At 31.9% G+C, this 19,094-nt stretch overlaps 1 protein-coding gene across 1 annotated transcript; it reads right to left on the bottom strand.

Moving 5' to 3' along the window:
* Positions 1-5,184: 5,184 nt before the first annotated feature.
* LOC145277648 (heterogeneous nuclear ribonucleoprotein A1-like 3) lies at positions 5,185-12,491 on the bottom strand. Its single transcript, XM_080129243.1, has one exon. It carries the CDS (start codon positions 11,935-11,937, stop codon positions 11,098-11,100), a length of 840 nt encoding a protein of 279 aa, XP_079985369.1. The 5' UTR covers positions 11,938-12,491; the 3' UTR covers positions 5,185-11,097.
* Between the last annotated feature and the right edge of the window lie 6,603 nt (positions 12,492-19,094).

Below are 19,094 nucleotides of genomic sequence, written 5' to 3' on the forward strand. Positions count from 1 at the left end.
ATACTACACTGTGATCTTGTCCCGAAGGCCAAGAAAGGTTACATAGATATAATTGTTTTTATGTCAAATTCAGTTTTACAATTTCTGAAAGTCTCGTTCCAATTCTGTAGAAGCGCCTAAACTTTATTTTCTATGGTTTCTTATTAGTGGATTTCATTTAATTATTATGCTCATTGTGTAGCATTTAAGTTGAAAAAGTTTGAGTACAACAATTAAGTGACCTTGTTTGTGTGTCCATGCAGAACAATCTTTGCCAACCCCCTATCTCAATTTTGGGTTTACAGACTTGAAACTTTATATATATGGGGAATTTGAACCTGTGAGACAAATTCGATTTAATCGTTAGTCAGTAAAAATAACTTGCCTTTTTTCTTCCTTAGCCTTCGGGCCAAGATCAAAGTGTAGTATCTTCTGATGCTGCACTACAGTTTTTGGACTCCATTAATGGAGAAATCCTTCATGACTGATACATTTTTATTTGGTAAAACTTGCAGAGAATGCTCCGTTTTACGGTTGTTATAAAAAAAAAGAAAAGAAAATGGAACGGAAATTTAAATCTTGTTCCGTTTTAAATTTGGTACATTTTTACATTATGTCCAACTCATCGTTCACATTTAACATGCCAACTTTTGAAGTTATTTTTGTTACTATCCAGACTGCCTTTTTTGGGAGCTGCCCCCCTCCCCCACATTAAAAACCGATCTTTTGTCTAACTGCCCTTGTGAGGACACAAAATTAGCTGGTAAGAGTCTGAGAGATCAAAATTGAAAAAGAAATTGACCTTGGCAGGGATAAATCAACTAAACCTGTTACTTCTGCACATGCGCAAATATACAGTTATACGGTAAAGTTAATTGTAAAGTTCTGATATCATCTGATGGCAATGAATAAGGCTGGACAACTATAGATTTTTTTTTTACTTTTGAAATCACTACTATAAATTGGATGCAATATAATAATAGATAATAGTAGGTCTGCCAAACGATTGTGAAAAATGGACCACATGTTTCCATGACGTTAGATTTGTGTTAACTATACGAACTATGGAAAAGCAGAAGCGACTAAATGATTTTTTAAAACCTTTGTTTATCTTCAAACTGCAATGAATAATTAATCTTTGTTATAATTTTGTTAGATTTACAGTTTAACGATTAATAATATTATAAACATTTGTATATTAAACATGAAATACGGTTTTACTGAATGTTCATTTGGTTACCTACGGGTTTCCATATTTTGTTCGGTAAAAAGAGACAAACAAAATATGAGGGGGGGGGCCTACAAAATGCTTAATATTTGTGCAATATTTTCAAATCGGTTTTAATCTGGCGATAAAATAGTTGACAAGAATCATGTTCATATTAAGCCTTTAATATTTAAAAAAAAAAAATTAAAAATCTATGTTGTAACGGAATATTTTGAAATAATGGAATTTTAATAGTTTTAATCTTTTAAAAATTAATTTTTAGGAAGTTTCTTTTTCTTGGTAGTTCAACTGATTATAGTATATATTAATTCGAAAAAACGCTATTTAAGAAAGAAAAAAAAAACATTAAATTTTTATCTTTTTTAATTGCAATTTCAAGGTATTTTTTATTCAATACGTGTATTTAAATTTTTAAAAAATAAATGTTTCACTTATTTGAACTCTTATGTTTCATAATAAATAGAAATTTTGATAGATTTAAATATATTTTGTTCAAATTTCGGAAAAAATAAAGGGGGGGGGCACGCACTAAAAAAATATTTTCCCTCGTATATTTTACAGAAACTGCATTTTATATGTAATTTCATTCTAAAATGGATAAGTATCGAAAATTTGACGAAAATAGTTGATTTTTGCTAGATTTAGTAAACACGGGTATGTTTTTACATGGGAACGTTATTTTAAGCGCCAATTATGTAAACAAGATTTTCTTCTCGCAATTTCGTTGGATGAAAAAAGTTTTAAATTATTACTTGTTTATTTTGCCTTTCTTTTAAATAGTACAAAAGCTATATTGATAATATTAATTTATAATAAAGTTACATCGTTTTACATATAGGGGGCAATTCTGTGGTAACTTTTGGAGGTGCCTAATAGACTGTATAATCGTAAATTATAAATCTGTAACAGTTAAAATATATTTAAACAATTTTACGACCGGGCGGCCTTCTATTCGTTTCTTGACCAAATTTTCGGTTTTTTAATAGGAAAACATGTCCGAAAGTTAAAATTTCGGAGGGGGCGGAGGCTTTATTTATTACAGGAGTTCAGTATTTCGAAGCTGATAAAAATATTGTTAAGGCCAATAAAAATCATTACACGTTTCAGCAGAAATTAAGGATTCGGCGATTGCCGAGAAAAAAAAATATTTCAAAATTAACGTAGAACATCGGGGTGGGGGTCTCAACGGAGGAAAATAAACGATTGTTTTTTTTTTTTGTTGGAATCGGCAAAAACGATGCGATCTGCAATTCACAAACTAAGCCACAATAAATATTTCCGATTCTTCTTATAAAGCGGTGTTAATATGAACTGTTTCCGTTTTTAAAATTTTGTTAAAATCATCAATTCGAACTTGGGAGTGTTCGTTTATAATTTTAGTTTAAAAAAAAAATGTAATGTTTGACTATGTAACTCAAGTAACTAAACTTGAGAGATATTTCTTTTTTCTTTCAATATAACGGGAGTGTTTTAATAAATTAAGTTAAATTAAGCTTTAAAAATCGGTTAATTACTACTTCAGGCACCAAAAATATTTAGATTGAAATATTTCTGCGTTTCTCAGTCTTGCGTATGATCTTTAATCAGAAAAAAAATGAGAATTCGAATTATCGATCTTTCTATATTCAAGCCTATTTCAACTAAGTGACATTGTTTTGGACTAGTTTTCATTTCGACGTTTATTCATCTTTGAATTTTTCCGAAACATGATTTAATTAAAGAAAAAAGTCATGACGAAAAAAAGTTTCACTATAAATAATTTATGTGACTAAAATAGGAATTGACCCAAAGTCTAACATCTTTTCCATGAAGAGAAAAAAAAAAGAGGCTTAATTGGTCAAACATTTACCCACAAAGTAATCATGGTCAAGTGGCCAAATTGTGAAAATCAATACCCCCCCACACACACACACACACCAGAAGTGGGTTTATCCCAATCAACAAATACATAACTTTAAAGTTCTCTTTGTCGGACAGATGAAAACGATAAATTCGTATATTTTATATAAGAAAGCTACAAGACGATCTTTGTGCGTGTTTTTCGGATTTTTTTTTTCTATTAATCGTATATTTAAACAAAGGAAATCTAAAATGATTTTTTTAACTTACAACTAATTGATATTTTTAGTTTCTTTGGAATCACCGAAAGAAAAAATACACTTGTGCAATCTATTCAATGCAAATTCAGAAAGCAATTCTTAAAAAAAAAAAAAAAAAAAAAAAAAAAAAAAAAAAAAAAAAATGGGACGAGGGTTTTTTTTTTTGTTTTTACTTCCTTGCGGACGGAACTTTAAAAATCAAAACAATCAGATGTTAAACTGCACTAGTAGTAAAAAAAAAAATAAAAATAAAAAATTAATTGTATTTTAAATTGTCAATTGTTGGCGAATCTCGATAAGAAAAAAAATGCTTATTTTAGTCAAAGATTGCTTGATTCGCCATGTTTAAAAAGTTTTGGAGGGATAATTCGTATACCGAAACAGAAAATGTTTATAAGTGAACATCTGTTTTTGGTGTAGTTTAATACAGACGAAAAATATGGCAACATTTGCAAGAAAAGAAAATACACTGATTAATTGTAGCGAAATGTGGAGATTTTTATATGTAACAGCGAATAACCACGACAACAGTTAATTTCTTTTAAAAAGCCGTTCTTCTCATGGCGGGATGATTCATATTACAACTTCATTTTGGTCTTTTGAGGAAAGGAAAAGTATTAAAACAGTTATTAATTTATTAAATCTTTAAATAAATATTTTGTTTTTACACTAAATAAAATTAATTTAAAAAAAAAAAAAAAAAAAAAAAAAAGAAAATAGGCAAGAGAAATTAATTTCATATTCAATTCCGTTTCGATAATATCAACATATTGTTATTTTGAAAGGACGTTTTAAATCGACACCCAATAAACCATTTTATGTTAAAGGAAGCGAACAGACAAAAATAGAAAAAATATGGGGAATCTTCTAAAGAAAGATTTCTACTCCATCCCCCCGCCAAAAAAAAAAACAAAAACCGGTTTCGAGGTCACGACGACATTTCTTTCTGCCGTAAAAGAGAAATAAAAATAATTCAACTGTCCTTAAAACAATTACAAAAAGAACATCTTTTTCTATATTTAGCCATTCATAACAAACTTTAAATATAAGATTATCACGCATTATCTGCGATAATTTTTTTTTTTTACATTTTTTAATTTGGAATGGATTTGTAAGATTTTATAAATTAAATATATACATTAATGCAGACATTTTTATTTTGAAATTGTCGTTTATTCAAATTTCAATTATCTTTTTCCTCTTTTGGACTTGATTAGGATGTGTACGTTTTTAGCGTCCCAAATACTAGTAAAAAAAAAAAAAGGGGGGGGGGGGCAAATACGATTAGATTTTTTCCCAATATTTTGTTTAATAAACATATCCAGGTAGGTAGAAGAGTAAATTATCTTGCCTTTGGTAACATTTGTATACTTATGTTCCCATTTTTGTTAAAAAATTTAAAAAGTCAGAATGAAAAAGAAAAATTTTCTATTAAGAAAATATTTTTAATATGGATCCATATTTTTCTCATTAAAAGTTTGAAAAACGAAATACAAATTTTTTTTAAAAATTTCTATGAATTTGTAACATGTGAAAAGTTATTTTTAAAATTACACTAGAATTTTGGACGCTTCAAACGATCAAACTTTTAGTAATACTTAATTTTAAATTGTTAACTTTAGGATTAAATATTTCCCCCCCAAAATTGTATTGAACAATTTAGAACTTCAGAGTAAAAGAATAATTTCGAAAGGTTAATATTTAATGAAGTTTTGTTAAAAATCGCATTTAAAGTTAAGATGTTCATTAAGAAAAGAAAAAAAAAAAAAAAAAAAAAAAAAAATCTAAAAATGTTAAAAAGCAAAGCCTCTTTACAAGTTTAGCTTTAAAAAAATAAATTAAAGACAAGAAATTAAACAATAATAACAAGATTTAAGATTGATTTAATTTTTTTAATATAAGTTTCATTTTTTTTCTTTTTCAAAATGAGATATTTACACAAAAGTAGAAATTAAAAAAATATGGGCGATTATTTCTTGTCCAGTCCACTTCTAAGTTGAGATTTGGTTTTCCTTAAAAAGAAATTTTCTTAATATGTTCTTTACCCCCGTCAAGAATTTTTTTTTCTTTAACAAGTCCATATTGCAACAATAAAACATTTCCATTAAAAAAAATTTTTTTTTTAAAGGGTATGGAACAAGGAGGGAAACTGATGTTATTTTTTTATGGGAACACTTGTGTCGATCGACATGAATTTATTGTTGAGAAAATGAGTTTTAAAGAAAAGGAAAAAAAAAAAAAAAAGGAAACGTGATCCAACGTGTGGCTGGCTCGGATATTTCATCTTAATGAATTCTTAAATGACAATCCGTCGCCTTGAATTAATTTTAAACAAATTCAAACTACAAATACGCAACACACATCCAATTAAAAATGTTCCCTCGGACATCATTTTACTTTGATTTTTTTTTTTTTTTTTTATCCATTCAGGTGTATAGTTTTATCGTCCCAAAGATGTCATTTTTTTATATTTGACTATTTAGGCATGTTTTACTTAAGACAACAAACCAAAAAAGTGGCCAAGAACAAATAAATGTTACCAAAAGCCAAAATTAAGTTACTCTTCTACCTACCAAATAAATATCACAGTGACATTTATTAAGTGGATTTCTATTAGCATTGTTTTATTTTAGAGTTTTGAGCGATTTTTTTTTAACTTCAGAAAGGTGGAAACCTCATGTTTTTTTGTTTTTTTTACTTAACCGCCCTGCACAAAGTGCATTTCAAACTTAAAACTTATCCAGCTAGGTAGAAGAGAAAGTTATTTTTGCCTAAAAATGCTGCATCAAGTGATAACACACCAGCTTCCACTGTTGTATCAATTCCAACTGAATACAAAAGTTTATCAAAAACCTGAATTTAAAAAAGTTAACACTGAAGGAACGTCTTTTAAAATGTCAAAGACCATTAAAAATCAATTTGGGAATCTTAAGTAGGACGACCCCTGGAGTGAATGTGGTATTATGGTGATTGAAGACTAGCTAGGAATAGTCTTAGACAGTCATAAAGTAAAGTGTCAAGGTTGACCATAAATCCCCTTCTCACACTCCTGAATGGCCTTGTGTCAAATTGTTAATTTTCAACGCTCATTAATTACAAATATATATATATATATATATATTTCTCAAAGCAACTATTTACCAAAAACAATGGAAGAGCGTTTCATTGTAAACAGTTTTACCCATTAAAGATGTTCAGGGTTTGTTAAATGAAAATATCACTGTTTGAATCAGATAGTGTTGATGGCAATCAGGCAACTCCACTATATGTTGGGCTAAACTTCAGAATCACCTGTCCTGAATTCAGAGCCATCAACTGAAGCTATCATCCTTAGAAATTCTTCATTATACCGGTGCAAAGGGTGAACTGTTTTTCATTTGAGAAATTAAGTGTCATATCAAGGACTTTTTCATCCATTGCATCAATGGATCTGCTAATGCCACAACAAATTGGCAAACGACAGGTTTGTGATCCTCAGTGTGGATGCAAAATTTGCAGAATATCCTGAATACCACCGAAAAGTTTTAATAGCAAGCAGTGATCCAATCTCCAAAAAACTTGTAATAATATCAGTGCCTCTTTATAGTCATATCTACACCCCAGGCTGTTCTCGCTCAACATACTCAGATATCACAAATCCTGCAAATGTGATTTTACCAACATTTACTGAAAAAAACTAGAATATTTATCCTGAAGATCATAAGATAGTGGACTTGTATTACCTGAAGAAAGTTCCTGTGATTCATTGAAAATGCTTTGGTGTCACGCGATAGATTCGAAGGTGATTCTCTAACACTTAGAAATTCTGATGAAAATTGACGACCACCTCAACAGATGCCCAGGATAACAGAACTGATGAAAGTCAACCTTCTCAAACTTAACATATTGTAAGAAAATTAACGTTCTGCACCATCCAGCTCTTGACTAAATAGGATGCTTGTACAAAAAAATGAATAGGCTAGTTTGCCGGTCATGGTAATATATATATATATATATATATATATATATATATATATATATATATTATATATGAGAGAGTTTAAAAACTATCTAAAAGGCAGTTTCTTAAAAGGGTACTTAAAATAAATATGAATATCAAGGAACTGTAAACCATAAAAAATTTGAAGTAGTTGTTGAGCAATTCTATCATACAAACGAAATTTAAAACGAAAAAAAAAAAAAAAAAAAAAAAAAAAAAAACACAGCAGGGTCTTAAATTTCTTATATTTTGCACCTTTACAAATCAAAACTTCACTTCCTTATAAAAATCACCCCTGGATTTCAAAGTTGGAGATGCTTTTACTTATACTCAGAAGAAAAACTGAAAAGTTATGCATCCACAATGTGCAAATGTGGAAAGAGACAAGAACAATTGCTACAGCTCAGAAGAGTATGACAAATCGCTATTTTAATTGAGATATCAATTACACTGAGCTTTGGTATTCTTGTATGCATGGTGATAGAAAACAAATCCCAAGGCCATCGACCACACCGATTTACATTGAAAGCTGATTCTTCAGATCAGCTGAAACTAGGATCCAGTAAAGATGGATAGAGGTTAATTGTCACAAATTATGTTAGTAAATACAAGCATGAGGTATCCAAACAACTGTACAACTTATTGCCCACACAAAGACGTCTAGCCAAGTCTGATAACAGAGCAGCCTAAATGCTAAAAGTTAGTCACCCGGAAGAGGATATGCCAAAAATTCTCCAAGACCAAATAAATCCTTGATGAGCAAGGACATTCATATCAACCAGTTCCCTGAGCTTATTCTTGTAGATTCCATTCACAAGACTAATGAACTTCGAATGCTTTCTATCCCATGGACTATTGTTGATGGCAATGGTGAAAGAAATAGCAACCTTCATAGTTATCACTGAAGAGGAACAAATGGTCCGCCAGATGATTCAGCTCTTCAAGACCAAGAACCAAAATGGAGAGAGACAGTTATGCAAACAGAAAGATATGGTTGAAAGAAATGTATTCACTGAAGAAATTCCAAACGCTAACCTTCAAATGTCTGTTTTTAGAATATTCAAACGTAAAATTACAACCGAGAAAATGGGTATTACAAAGAAAGGTGACAGATGGATTTTTTTTTTTTAAATTAAAATAAATAAGATTGTTAGAAACAGGGGACATAACTAAAATTGCTTATTTTAGCATACTTTAGATTACTTTCAATTTTTTTATTGTTCGTTAATTAAATTACTATTTTTATTTAAAAAGGTTTTATAAATTCATGAAAACAAGTGGAAATTATTCAAATTTTAATCAAAGTACTGTTTTTTTCCTGTCTGCATCGCGCTGAAATAACATTTAGCAAGCCATTCTTAACATGAGGCAGGAAGGTGTTTAACTTCTGTACTTTCGCCTAACAAATCAAAAAAAAAAAATCTCCCTTGTTTGGTCTGCCGCCTTTGTACAAGCACCAACAATAGTTTTACATTAACATTAGAAATGCGAGCTGGATTCTCCAAATAAGGGATTCCCAAAATAGTGACTTGACCACTTTCGTTCTGTTGTCTAGTGTAAAAAAGGCAAGACTATTTTTTGTAGTTTTAAAATAGCAATTTAAGTATTTTTAAAAGAAATTTAGGGTAAATTTTTCTTACTTTCCACTTTAACAATCACCTTTAAAATGGCGACTTTTGTAGGTTTTCGGATATGCTGAAAACGAATAATGCATTTGAGTTTGTCGCAAGCGTAAATATGCGCGCACAAAATGCCCAGAGATAAAGAATTACATTGCTTAACATTCATAAAACTAATTGGGTTAAGGTAATTTGATGGGGTCCGAAAATCCAATCTCGTTCAGAGTTCGAGTTAAAAGGTGGGTCACATGGTACTCTCACCGGTGTCGACAGATAACCTAACCCCTTTGAATAAATGTGGCAAAATATTAACCCTTTCAACATGGATATAAACAGTATTAGCAAGTTTTGGGGTTGCTATAACGAGGCGAAAGCGTTCTTAAGGGAGAAGAATATCTTAAGAACATTGTCAACCAAATAGCAGTTTTACAGGGGTAATTAAACTCTTGAAACTTTAATTGTAAAAAACAAAAAAATAAAATAAAACCTAATTCTAAAATGTTGTCTATAGTAATAAATGCTCGAAAATTCTTTGAACTACTTCTTTCTTTACCTTGAATTGCTTTTTTGCTGTTTTTAACTTGTTTTTGGTAGCATTTATATTTGTTGTGTATATTAGACCTTTTCCGTTGCTCGAAAACAACTCGGCATTTTCTTTAAAGGAACTAGGTTCTGCCTCGACACCGGTGATAGAATACCACATGACCCAGATCCACCTTTCCTAGCATTCAGAATGAGGTTGGATTTTTGGACCTCATCTGACTACCCTAACCACTAATTGTGGCAAATTTAAATTTGATATTCGTTTTCAGAATACTCGAAAACCTATGTAATTTTAATGATTGGTAAGGTGGAAAGTAAAAAGGTTTACCAAAATCAGATTTTATTTGATAACGATTCTTTTACGATTATTTTTTTTTTTACTTTTAACTGATTTAAGAGTAATTTTCTTAGCTTTTTTTCTCAATAAAAAAGAAAAAAAAAATCAAGTTATCTTTAAAAATATAAAGTAAAAGAATCGAAGTTAAATCGTTTTTTTTTTTTTCTTACTATATTAAATTACAACGTAACTACAAACGAGTTTGAATGGCGTCTTTTGGAAAGAATAGCAAAGTACACAACCCCATTCTTCCTTCCTATTAACGGTTCTTATTTAGAAAAACACTTATTTTAAAGAATACAGAAACATGATAATGCACATACTCGTTACGGAACGATGTTAAAAATAAAAAATAAAAAAAAATCACGTAAACTGATTAAGTAGTTTTTGTTTTCTTTAATAAAATCAAATTTTATGAAGAAGCAAGAGAGCGGCCATATAGTTTTAAAATGTGTTAAAATTCAAAGGTCGACAACTCTATTCGACTACCGAGATTTACGGACAGTGTTTTTGAGTGCGGATACGGAGAAGGTACTGTACTAGTTTATGATAGTATTTTCAAGTTTGGTTAGAGTTGGTTATTCGGAATCTTAACTCATTGTTCTAAGGGAGGTACCTATATTTTACTAAGAATTGTAAAAAGACTAATTACTTCATTTAATGGAACAAAGATGTTCCAACTATTGTAGTAAAGTTACCTCCCTTAGAACGATGACTTAAGATTCCGAATAAACTTTAGAGTATATTTTGTTTATTAAATTATTAGGTTAAAGTACAGAATAGTTACAAAACCCTCTCATGTTAAGAATGGGTTTCTAAATAACGGTATTTCAGCATGGCACCCTCAGTGCATAAGTACCCAATTTTTATTGTTATTAATTGCTAAAAATCGTAAAATTTTATTAGTTAAGAAAAAATCTACTCGATCAAGTGATTTCTGGAATATAACATCTCCGTTCCGTGACGCATGTACATTTAAGTGTGATTCTAAATATCCACAAAGAAAAAAAAAAAAAAAAAAAAAAAACATTCATTTTTAACCAGAGTTTGTCTTCCCATATAAACTAACCAGGACGGTAATAATATATAGAAAGAGAAACGTAAAAAATAAAATAGCTACCTCCATTTTTCATTCACCTATTTTTAAAGACAGAAAGAAAAAAAAAAAAAAACGCAAATGACTTTAAGACAAAAAAGTAAATAAATAAAACAATTAAAAAATGTAAAACAATTTTTTTTTTTTTTATCCAATGAATGATTTAAGGATTTTTGCGGGGTGGGGAGGCATGATTTTTTTTTTTTTTTTTTTTTTGTTACCACTGACTACCGTAAGTTCCCCCATAAGGGCCAGCCCCACGTGGAGTGTAGACACCACGACCACGAGTCGGGCCGCCTCCATAAGCGTCTCCGTAGAAACCGTCGCTATTACTTCCACTGGGAGTGAACCCCTGGTACCACCCACCGCTTCCATCTCCATAACCATAGCTGGAACCGGAATAGATACCGCGTCCGCCACCACCATAGGCCGCGGGCGTGGGCATACGGCTGCCCTGGGGGCTGTAAGAAGGAGTCTGGGCGAGCCCGCCACCGCGGTTGGCTGTGGCGGCCAAAAGCTCGTCCTTAGAGACCGCTTTCTTTACTTCCACTTTCCTTCCAGCCAAGTTGAAATGTTTTTGGATAACACATTGGTCCACACTGTCATGGTCCTCAAAAGTAACAAAGCAGAAACGCTTGTACTTGCCCGTGGTTTTATCCTTGATCAAATCAATCTTCTCGATGGTCCCGTAAGGTGAAAATTTGTCCACGATCTCTTGTTCGGTAGTGTCCTCGCTCATGCCGCCGACAAACATCTTGTTGACGGTGATTTTGTTTTCAGGACTCTCATCTTGGGGAATGGCTCGCTTGCAATCGACGGTTCTATTATCAATTGTGTGTGGTCTGGATTTCTGTGCTAGGTTAAGGGACTCCGGATGGGCGAAAGTGACAAAGGCAAAACCCTTAGACTGGTTTGTCGACGGGTTCTTCACGATAACACATTTCGATACTTCTCCAAATTTCTCGAAATACGACCTAAGCGAATCCTCGTTTGTGTCGGTGCTGAGTCGGGCCACAAATAATTTACAAAATCTTTCATCATCTCCGGTCGAAGACATCTTGATTGAAAATTAGTGGTGTGTTAGTTCTTGATTTTGTAGTGTCTTTTAAAATGTTCAAAAGCCGCGGTTGATAAATAATAAATATCCACAAAACAGAATTAATTTAAATTTCCGTTTCAAATCTTGGAAAATGAGTAGACAATTATTTCACGGCCTCGTGAATAAAAGGAAAAGTGTGTCCACTAGTTGGCCAATGGAGAAGAAAGAAATAACTGTCAAAAGGAGAAAGGGTAACTGAAAAAGGGGGAAGGGAGATGGGATGTTGAAGAAACGAAAAACGAACACATCAAGAATACACGTAGTTTTTAAACGAAAATCGTCAGACTGTTTTAAATTTGTATAAATGAGTGATAATCAATAAGCTAAATTTGTTCTAACACTTAACAGGTAAAAAAGAAAAAAAAATTATAGACTACTGTACATTTAAGAAGGAAAAAAAAAAAAGCGAAATTAAATCAGAGCGCCGCCGCCGGTATTTAAAGGAACGGAAAGTGAGATAGGAAAAGGAAGTAAATCCATTGATGGAAAATATTTAGTAAATAATTTTGAATGTAAATGCCTACTTTTAATTTTTTAAAATTATTATTTTAATTAATGAAAAAATGTTAGTAGATTATAATAATAAAAAAAAAAAAAAGCAGAAAACAAAAAGCTTTTATTACGTCGTAGACAGCAGTTATGGTGTTCTTCCTGAAAAGACCGGTTTTTGCTTATCAGAGTTATTGCCCCTTCGCTTTCGCGCTATAATTCTCGGACTTGAGATTTTCATAAATTTCCATTGAGCTTATTATTTTATGAAATGTTTAAGAGATTAAAATTTTCCAAACAACGGAAAAATCTGAATTTAGTGGGTTGCTAAATCATTGGGATATTTATTAGTATAGATAACAAACCGAAAAAGTGGTTAAGAAACAAATATACCACGAATAAATGGTTACTGAAAAATGTTAGAAAAATATTGTTCAAGCAAAGCAATCGCTTGAATCAAGCGATTGCTTTGCTTGAACAGTATTATTCGGACTCTCTTCTGTCGGAAACAGCAATATGCTAAACAGACACAAGTGATGCTGTAGGTGTATCAGAATTTTTGTAGGAATTTTTTACACCCCTAACACGAAACTGCGAATAAAATATTTAAAAAAAACTCGTAATTTCTCTTTTAAAAATGGGTTGTTTATTTTCTTTATGGATTATACTTCCAACATAAACTATTAAAGTTGTTTTAAAAGTAATAGAAATATTTTTTTTTTATTTTTTTAGAAACTAATGAATTTTACGAACTCAATATCTTTCAATTTTTAAACTTAAAAAATCTATCAAAATTTTTCTATTGATTCTATTTTTACGATATTTTCAGGGTCAATGTGAAATTTTATGCTCTTTCCAATAAACCGAATATAATATTTTAGACACGTTTTTTTAAATTCACGCCCCCCCCCCCATTTTCAAGTGTCTATTAAAAAGTAAATAATTAATTTACTCATCAAAGTTTTATATATCACAAATTGAAGAAAAAAGGTCAATAAATAATATATTCAAATTTAAAAAAAAAAGTAGTGTTTTGTAGAAATTTACCTGTAAAGTTCGAAGTTTAAAACCTTTTTTTTTTTAACCACGTTATTTGTTTTTTCTTTTTTTTTTTAATGAAACCTTGGTCCTTGCTCCTTTAATTGAAAAAAAAATTAGGGCTTGAATTACATTTTTCGAGTAGTTATAAGCTTGGAAAGACAGGGGGTTGAATAATTCACGCCTCCCATTTTGAAATGTCTATCAAAAAGTAAATAATTAATTTACTCAATTTACTCACCAAAGTGTTATATATCACAAATTGAAGAGAAAAGGTCAATAAATAATATATTCAAATTTAAAACAAAAAAAAGTAGTGTTTTTTAGAAATTTACCTATAAAGTCCAAAGTTAAAAACCTTTTTTAAAAAAAAAAACACGTTGTTTTGCTTTTTTTTTTTTAATGAAACCTTGGTCCTTGGTCCTTGCTCCTTTAATTAAAAAAAAATTAGGGCTTGAATTACATTTTTTGAGGAGTTATAAGCTTGGAAAGATGGGGTGGAATTATTCACTATTTTTCACAAAATTTCTCACACACCTAGTGATGCTGAACGCTCAAGTCACACAAATTCGGTTGTTGTCCTGAAAGAAAATTTTTTTAATCCATAAATCCGTATTATTGAAATTATTCGGACTACTGTTCTCATCTTAAGTGCTATTTTCACAGCGTCTCGTCCTATATAACCTCCGGCCATCTTCAGATGTTTCTTGTCGAATTCAGAAATTTTCCATTCCGTCAGCTATGACTGGGTAGAAGTCATAAGTAATTTGTAATTTGTATTCTGAGAAAGGGAGAGCTTGAATGCCTGCTAGACACTATCCTCGAGTGTCTAAGGTCTCTCTGCATGGGGGTTTGTCAGGACAACCTGGCATGAGGATACTTTCCCTGAAAGTAAACCCTGACCAAATATTCAAAATAATATAGTATTCGTGGCACAAATAAGATCTCGCTATGAATAACTTACACTGACTTTTACAAGGAATGGTGCATCTTCTCCAAGTGATGTTACCTCAATTAATAGCATGAAGCTGGATGCTCCACCAGACTAGATCAATTCTTGTCTTGGAATCCAGTAAGACCAAGAGACCACAAGAAAGATATACTATAACATATTTAAATGGTCAATTGGGGAAAGGAAAATGATGTTCCTAACTTCTTTACTAACTCAGTGTTTTGAACAGTAAAGGAAAACTGAAATATTCGAATATCTATGAATCTCGTATGGAAGTCAAGTGAGAGTCCCAGGAAAGGATCCTCTTGATTTCTGAGAACTTTGACTGAAGTAAAATAAAACACAAGAGAAGTATCGCCCGCAAGGAGGATTGGGACTTCAACCTCCAAAAGAGTGTAACTTAGAACTGAATTACCAAGTACTTTGTCCATTATGCTACATGTCCTTGTGGATTAAATAATGTTTTCATTCAAAATTCAATGTAGATTCCCGAGTTGAACAGAGAGATTCACGAGTTTGACATTGAAACATCGTGAAAATAACATTCAAGATGAGGACAGTAGTTTGAATAATTCAAATAATACAAATTAATTATCACTCCTCATCTCCAAAATTCAGAAACAAAGTCTAATCGTTTAAAGATATCAGACCATTTTGCGTGAATAATTGTTAATGGACACTGTTGCCAAGTGAGATTTTCAAAACCTACCAAATTTGAACCTTTTATCTTGGCAAAATATTACGAATGTACATAATAAGTTTGTGTTTTCTACACATTTTTTTTAGTGGAGGGGCATTTTAATGTCATTTGCATGCAATTTAAATGTTTGAAAAACAAACGAAACCTAATTCATGAATGATTTATCTAAAGATTATATTGAAGATGTTAACTCTTAAATTCAACATCTGTTTTTGTTTTTTTTGTTTTTTTTTAAGATTACTTTTATCTATTTTTCAAAGCATTGACAAGTCAAAGGCGTCTACTTTCTTTTTATTTGTTTGTTTGTTGTACTCTTTTTTCTTTTCTTTTGAATTCTTAATTAAATTACTCGAGTTTCTGATTTATATTGCATTATTAAAAGTTTTTTTATTTTCATTTTGCTAATATTCGACTTATGATTAGTGTTTTTTTAGCAGCAAAAAAAAAACTCCCCTAACTCCACTACTAACCCTAAGTCCGGGTGCCCCCTCCCACCAAAAAATATTAGCTTGTATAAGCTAGTCTCTTCGGTTTGTTCAGAATTTTTTTTGGGGGGGTGGGGGGGTCTGTTGCCATCCGGACTTACATAACATTTTTTTTTTTATATATATACAAGTTTCAAAGATAGGGTACTATAGTTGATCTGTCTAGAGTTATTTCAATTATCTTGGTTTTATAATTTAGTAAGAAATTATAAAATGAAAAAGTGTTTATTAAAAATAAAATATGTTACCAAAACAAAAGCATAAAGCATATCAAAGAAAGGTAATCATGTAGTTTCCTGACCCATGTAATTTTATCAGAATGCAGCTGATAGTATGAGGACCCGAACCTTGAAGTAACTCCCAAAGAGGTTGTCCTATCAGCAGTTGTAAAATATTGGGGCTACTGTATTTCCATTTGGTGAATGCAATAGTTTCTAGTAGGGCCTCTTGATGCCATATTAGTGGAAACTGCCATGGCTTTTCTTTTTTCAATGGTTTACAAACGTACTTGTCTTTACTCATTCTCTTTGCGTTCTGTTTTTAACTCCCCTGCTAACTGCTTCCACAAATCTTCAAATCCCTAAGCCATAAAACAAAATATAAGTGTAAACTGAGTACATTAACTTCAGTGCATATTTAAAATTACACTTAATAAAAAAACAAAAATACAAAAAAATCTTTATCATGTGTGTACTCGTCACAAACCGAAGGTGTCATATTACAAAAATCATATAAATTGATCAAATAATTTTTATTTTAACTAAGAAAATCAAATTTTATGAGAATGTGTGACAGAGGCCAGGAGTCCCCATATTTTTTAGAATGTATTAAAATTCAAGGGCAAAAACTCCATTCGACTACCGGAATTTTGTTTGTATTCAAAAAAATTAAAACTTTCTAATTGCTAAAAATCGTAAAATTTGATATTTTAATTTTAAAAAAAACTTGATCAATTTAGTTGACTTTTGGAACATGACATTTCCACTGTTGAGTACACGCATCATAAAGATTTTTCTGTATTTTTGTCTTTGTAATTAAGTGTAATTCTGCAAAAGCACTTTAACTTCTAATGTACATGTTGCCACATTTGAAGTGGTGCATCCTTTTCAACCTTGACAGGGTTCAAAACCAGCTTCGAAACCTAGAGGGTGGTGTCCTCTTCTCCTCTCTGCAACCTCTTTCTCACAGAAGAGAAGTTGCGAATCCCTCTCTATCATTATTTTCATGGCAAGTGCTCGACTGGACTTCAATCTATGTGCAAGGCTTTTGCAGCAAACACTCGTCTAACTACAACCACTATCAACAATTCTCCGTACTCTCTATCTGTGCCTAAATCTAAATACAGATTCCATGAACAAAGCTTCTTTCCTAGAACTGCCCTTCTGTGGAACTCTGTCCTGCTGACCCACTTCTCAGCTGACTACAACATGGTCATCTTCAACTCCGATGTAAACAAATTCTTGTTGAGCCGCTCCCTTGTACACAGAACTGCTTTCATCTTTGCTCTCTATCGCCCCCCCCCAACACACACACACACACACACACACACACATACAGATGGAGTTATTACCATTAAGCAAATCTCTGACAAAATTGAGAAGATTTTTTTCATTCACTCTTTTATTAGCATTCACATCTGTGGTGATTTTAATGTTCACAGTGTTTAGTGGCTAGTCCACTCAAACAAAAGTAATGATGAACGGAAGTTTTGTCATGACTTTTTTGCATATGAGCTTACTCAAATTGGTAAATTTTTATTTTCTTTCCACCTCAACACCTGCCTTTAAAATGATGACTTTTATAAGCTTTCAGATCTGCTGAAAATGGGGACAGACAAATAGTTTTTTTGATATTAAAAGACCTTTATTATCCTTTGTAATCAGTACTGTTTTCACTAGTGGTGATGTTTGTTCATGTAAAAAATTTCACACGCACTTGTGCAAACAAACATGGCCACCTGTGAAAACAGTAGGAATTACATTGGATAATAAAGGCCTTAATGTCAAAAAAATTATTTGTCTGCCCCAGTTATAAATGTGAGATTCGTTTTCAATTGACCAGAAAACCTGTAAAATTCCTCATTTTAATAATATAAATCTCACCTGTCTGTTTAAATGTATGTATGTATGTTTGTATATCTGCCTAAAACTTTTGAGAGACGCGTCGAAACGTGACGAAACCAGTATCGTTTTAAACCTCGAACTTTTGGATGATAAATATCGAAAAATTGGCTAAAAACATTAATTTCTTCACCCTCAACTAGGCACTTTTTTAAAGGGAGGGGTCGCTTTTTTCGTCGGTATTTTCGAAAGTCATCCTCTCTTTTCGATTGTGTAGCCTTAATTTAAACCTTTACCACTTCTGGTTTGGCGATGGACACAACAGCAAAGACGTCACTTTTTTTTTTCCACATTCTTTTCCTCTTTCGCAGTACGGGTTCGAGTCTGCCTGTCTACTACCACTTTTTCTTTTTTTTTTTTTGCTCAACACACACCTCCAAACACCCAGGCAATGCCGGCCACCCAGGCTAGTTTTGAAGAAAGTAAAAATTGATCCTCAAATTTATGAGCAACCAACATTCGTGCCCAATGCTTATGGACATTTCTCAAGCCTTCTTGATTTTTTGGAGGACAGCTTGCACTAACCAGTGCACATCTACTGTCCTGCCTTCTTTGAGATTCTCTGTCCACTCAGTTTTTTGCTGATGACACTACCATTTATGGTAGCACATCTAAGACAGTAAATGACCAAGTTCTCTCCAATTCTCTCTTCTCTGATCTTGATCACGTTGTACAATGGGGAAAGGAGTGGCTGGTTACTTTTAATGCATCTAAAACCAAGCTTCTATCTTTACATCATCAACGTTCTTTTTTTTTTTTTTTTTTTTACACAGCCATCACCACATTATCAAGGCCTAGAGGCCACTCAAGGATAAGGGTTAAAGAGTGTACAGTAGAAATTGGAAAATATAGTAATCATTAGTAATGAAAATTCGGTAAATTTGTTAACTTATATGGAACGGCTCATCAAGAACTTATTTACATTAGACTTGAAGACAACCATATTGTAGTCAGCCGGAAAGCAGGAAAACGGAAGACAATTCCACAGGCGTGCAGTTCTAAGAAAGAAGCTTTGTTCATGGAATCTACGTTTAGGTTTAGGCACAGATAAAGAGTGGGGGAAATTATTGATAGCGTTTTCAGCTAGACGAGTGTTTCTTGTAAAAGTTTGGCGAACACTTTCCATGAAAATAACGATACATCAGAGACAAGCTCGCAACATCTCTTCTGTGAGATAGAGGTTGCAAGGAAGAGAAAAGGACATCTCCTATGAGGCTACAAAGTCTATTTTGAACTCTATCAAGGCAGGACAAGTTCTTTCTAGCAGCTCCTGCCCAGATGTGGCAACAGTATTCCATCCTTGGACGTACCTGGCTCTTATATAGATAGAG

This window comes from Euprymna scolopes, chromosome 1, assembly GCF_053919585.1.
Source record: "Euprymna scolopes isolate OS-2025 chromosome 1, ASM5391958v1, whole genome shotgun sequence".
Taxonomy (NCBI): Eukaryota; Metazoa; Mollusca; class Cephalopoda; order Sepiida; family Sepiolidae; genus Euprymna; species Euprymna scolopes.

Bases quoted from the DNA above. Each gene is read 5' to 3' on its own strand.
- LOC145277648 (XM_080129243.1), bottom strand. From the start codon at position 11,937: ATGTCTTCGACCGGAGATGATGAAAGATTTTGTAAATTATTTGTGGCC.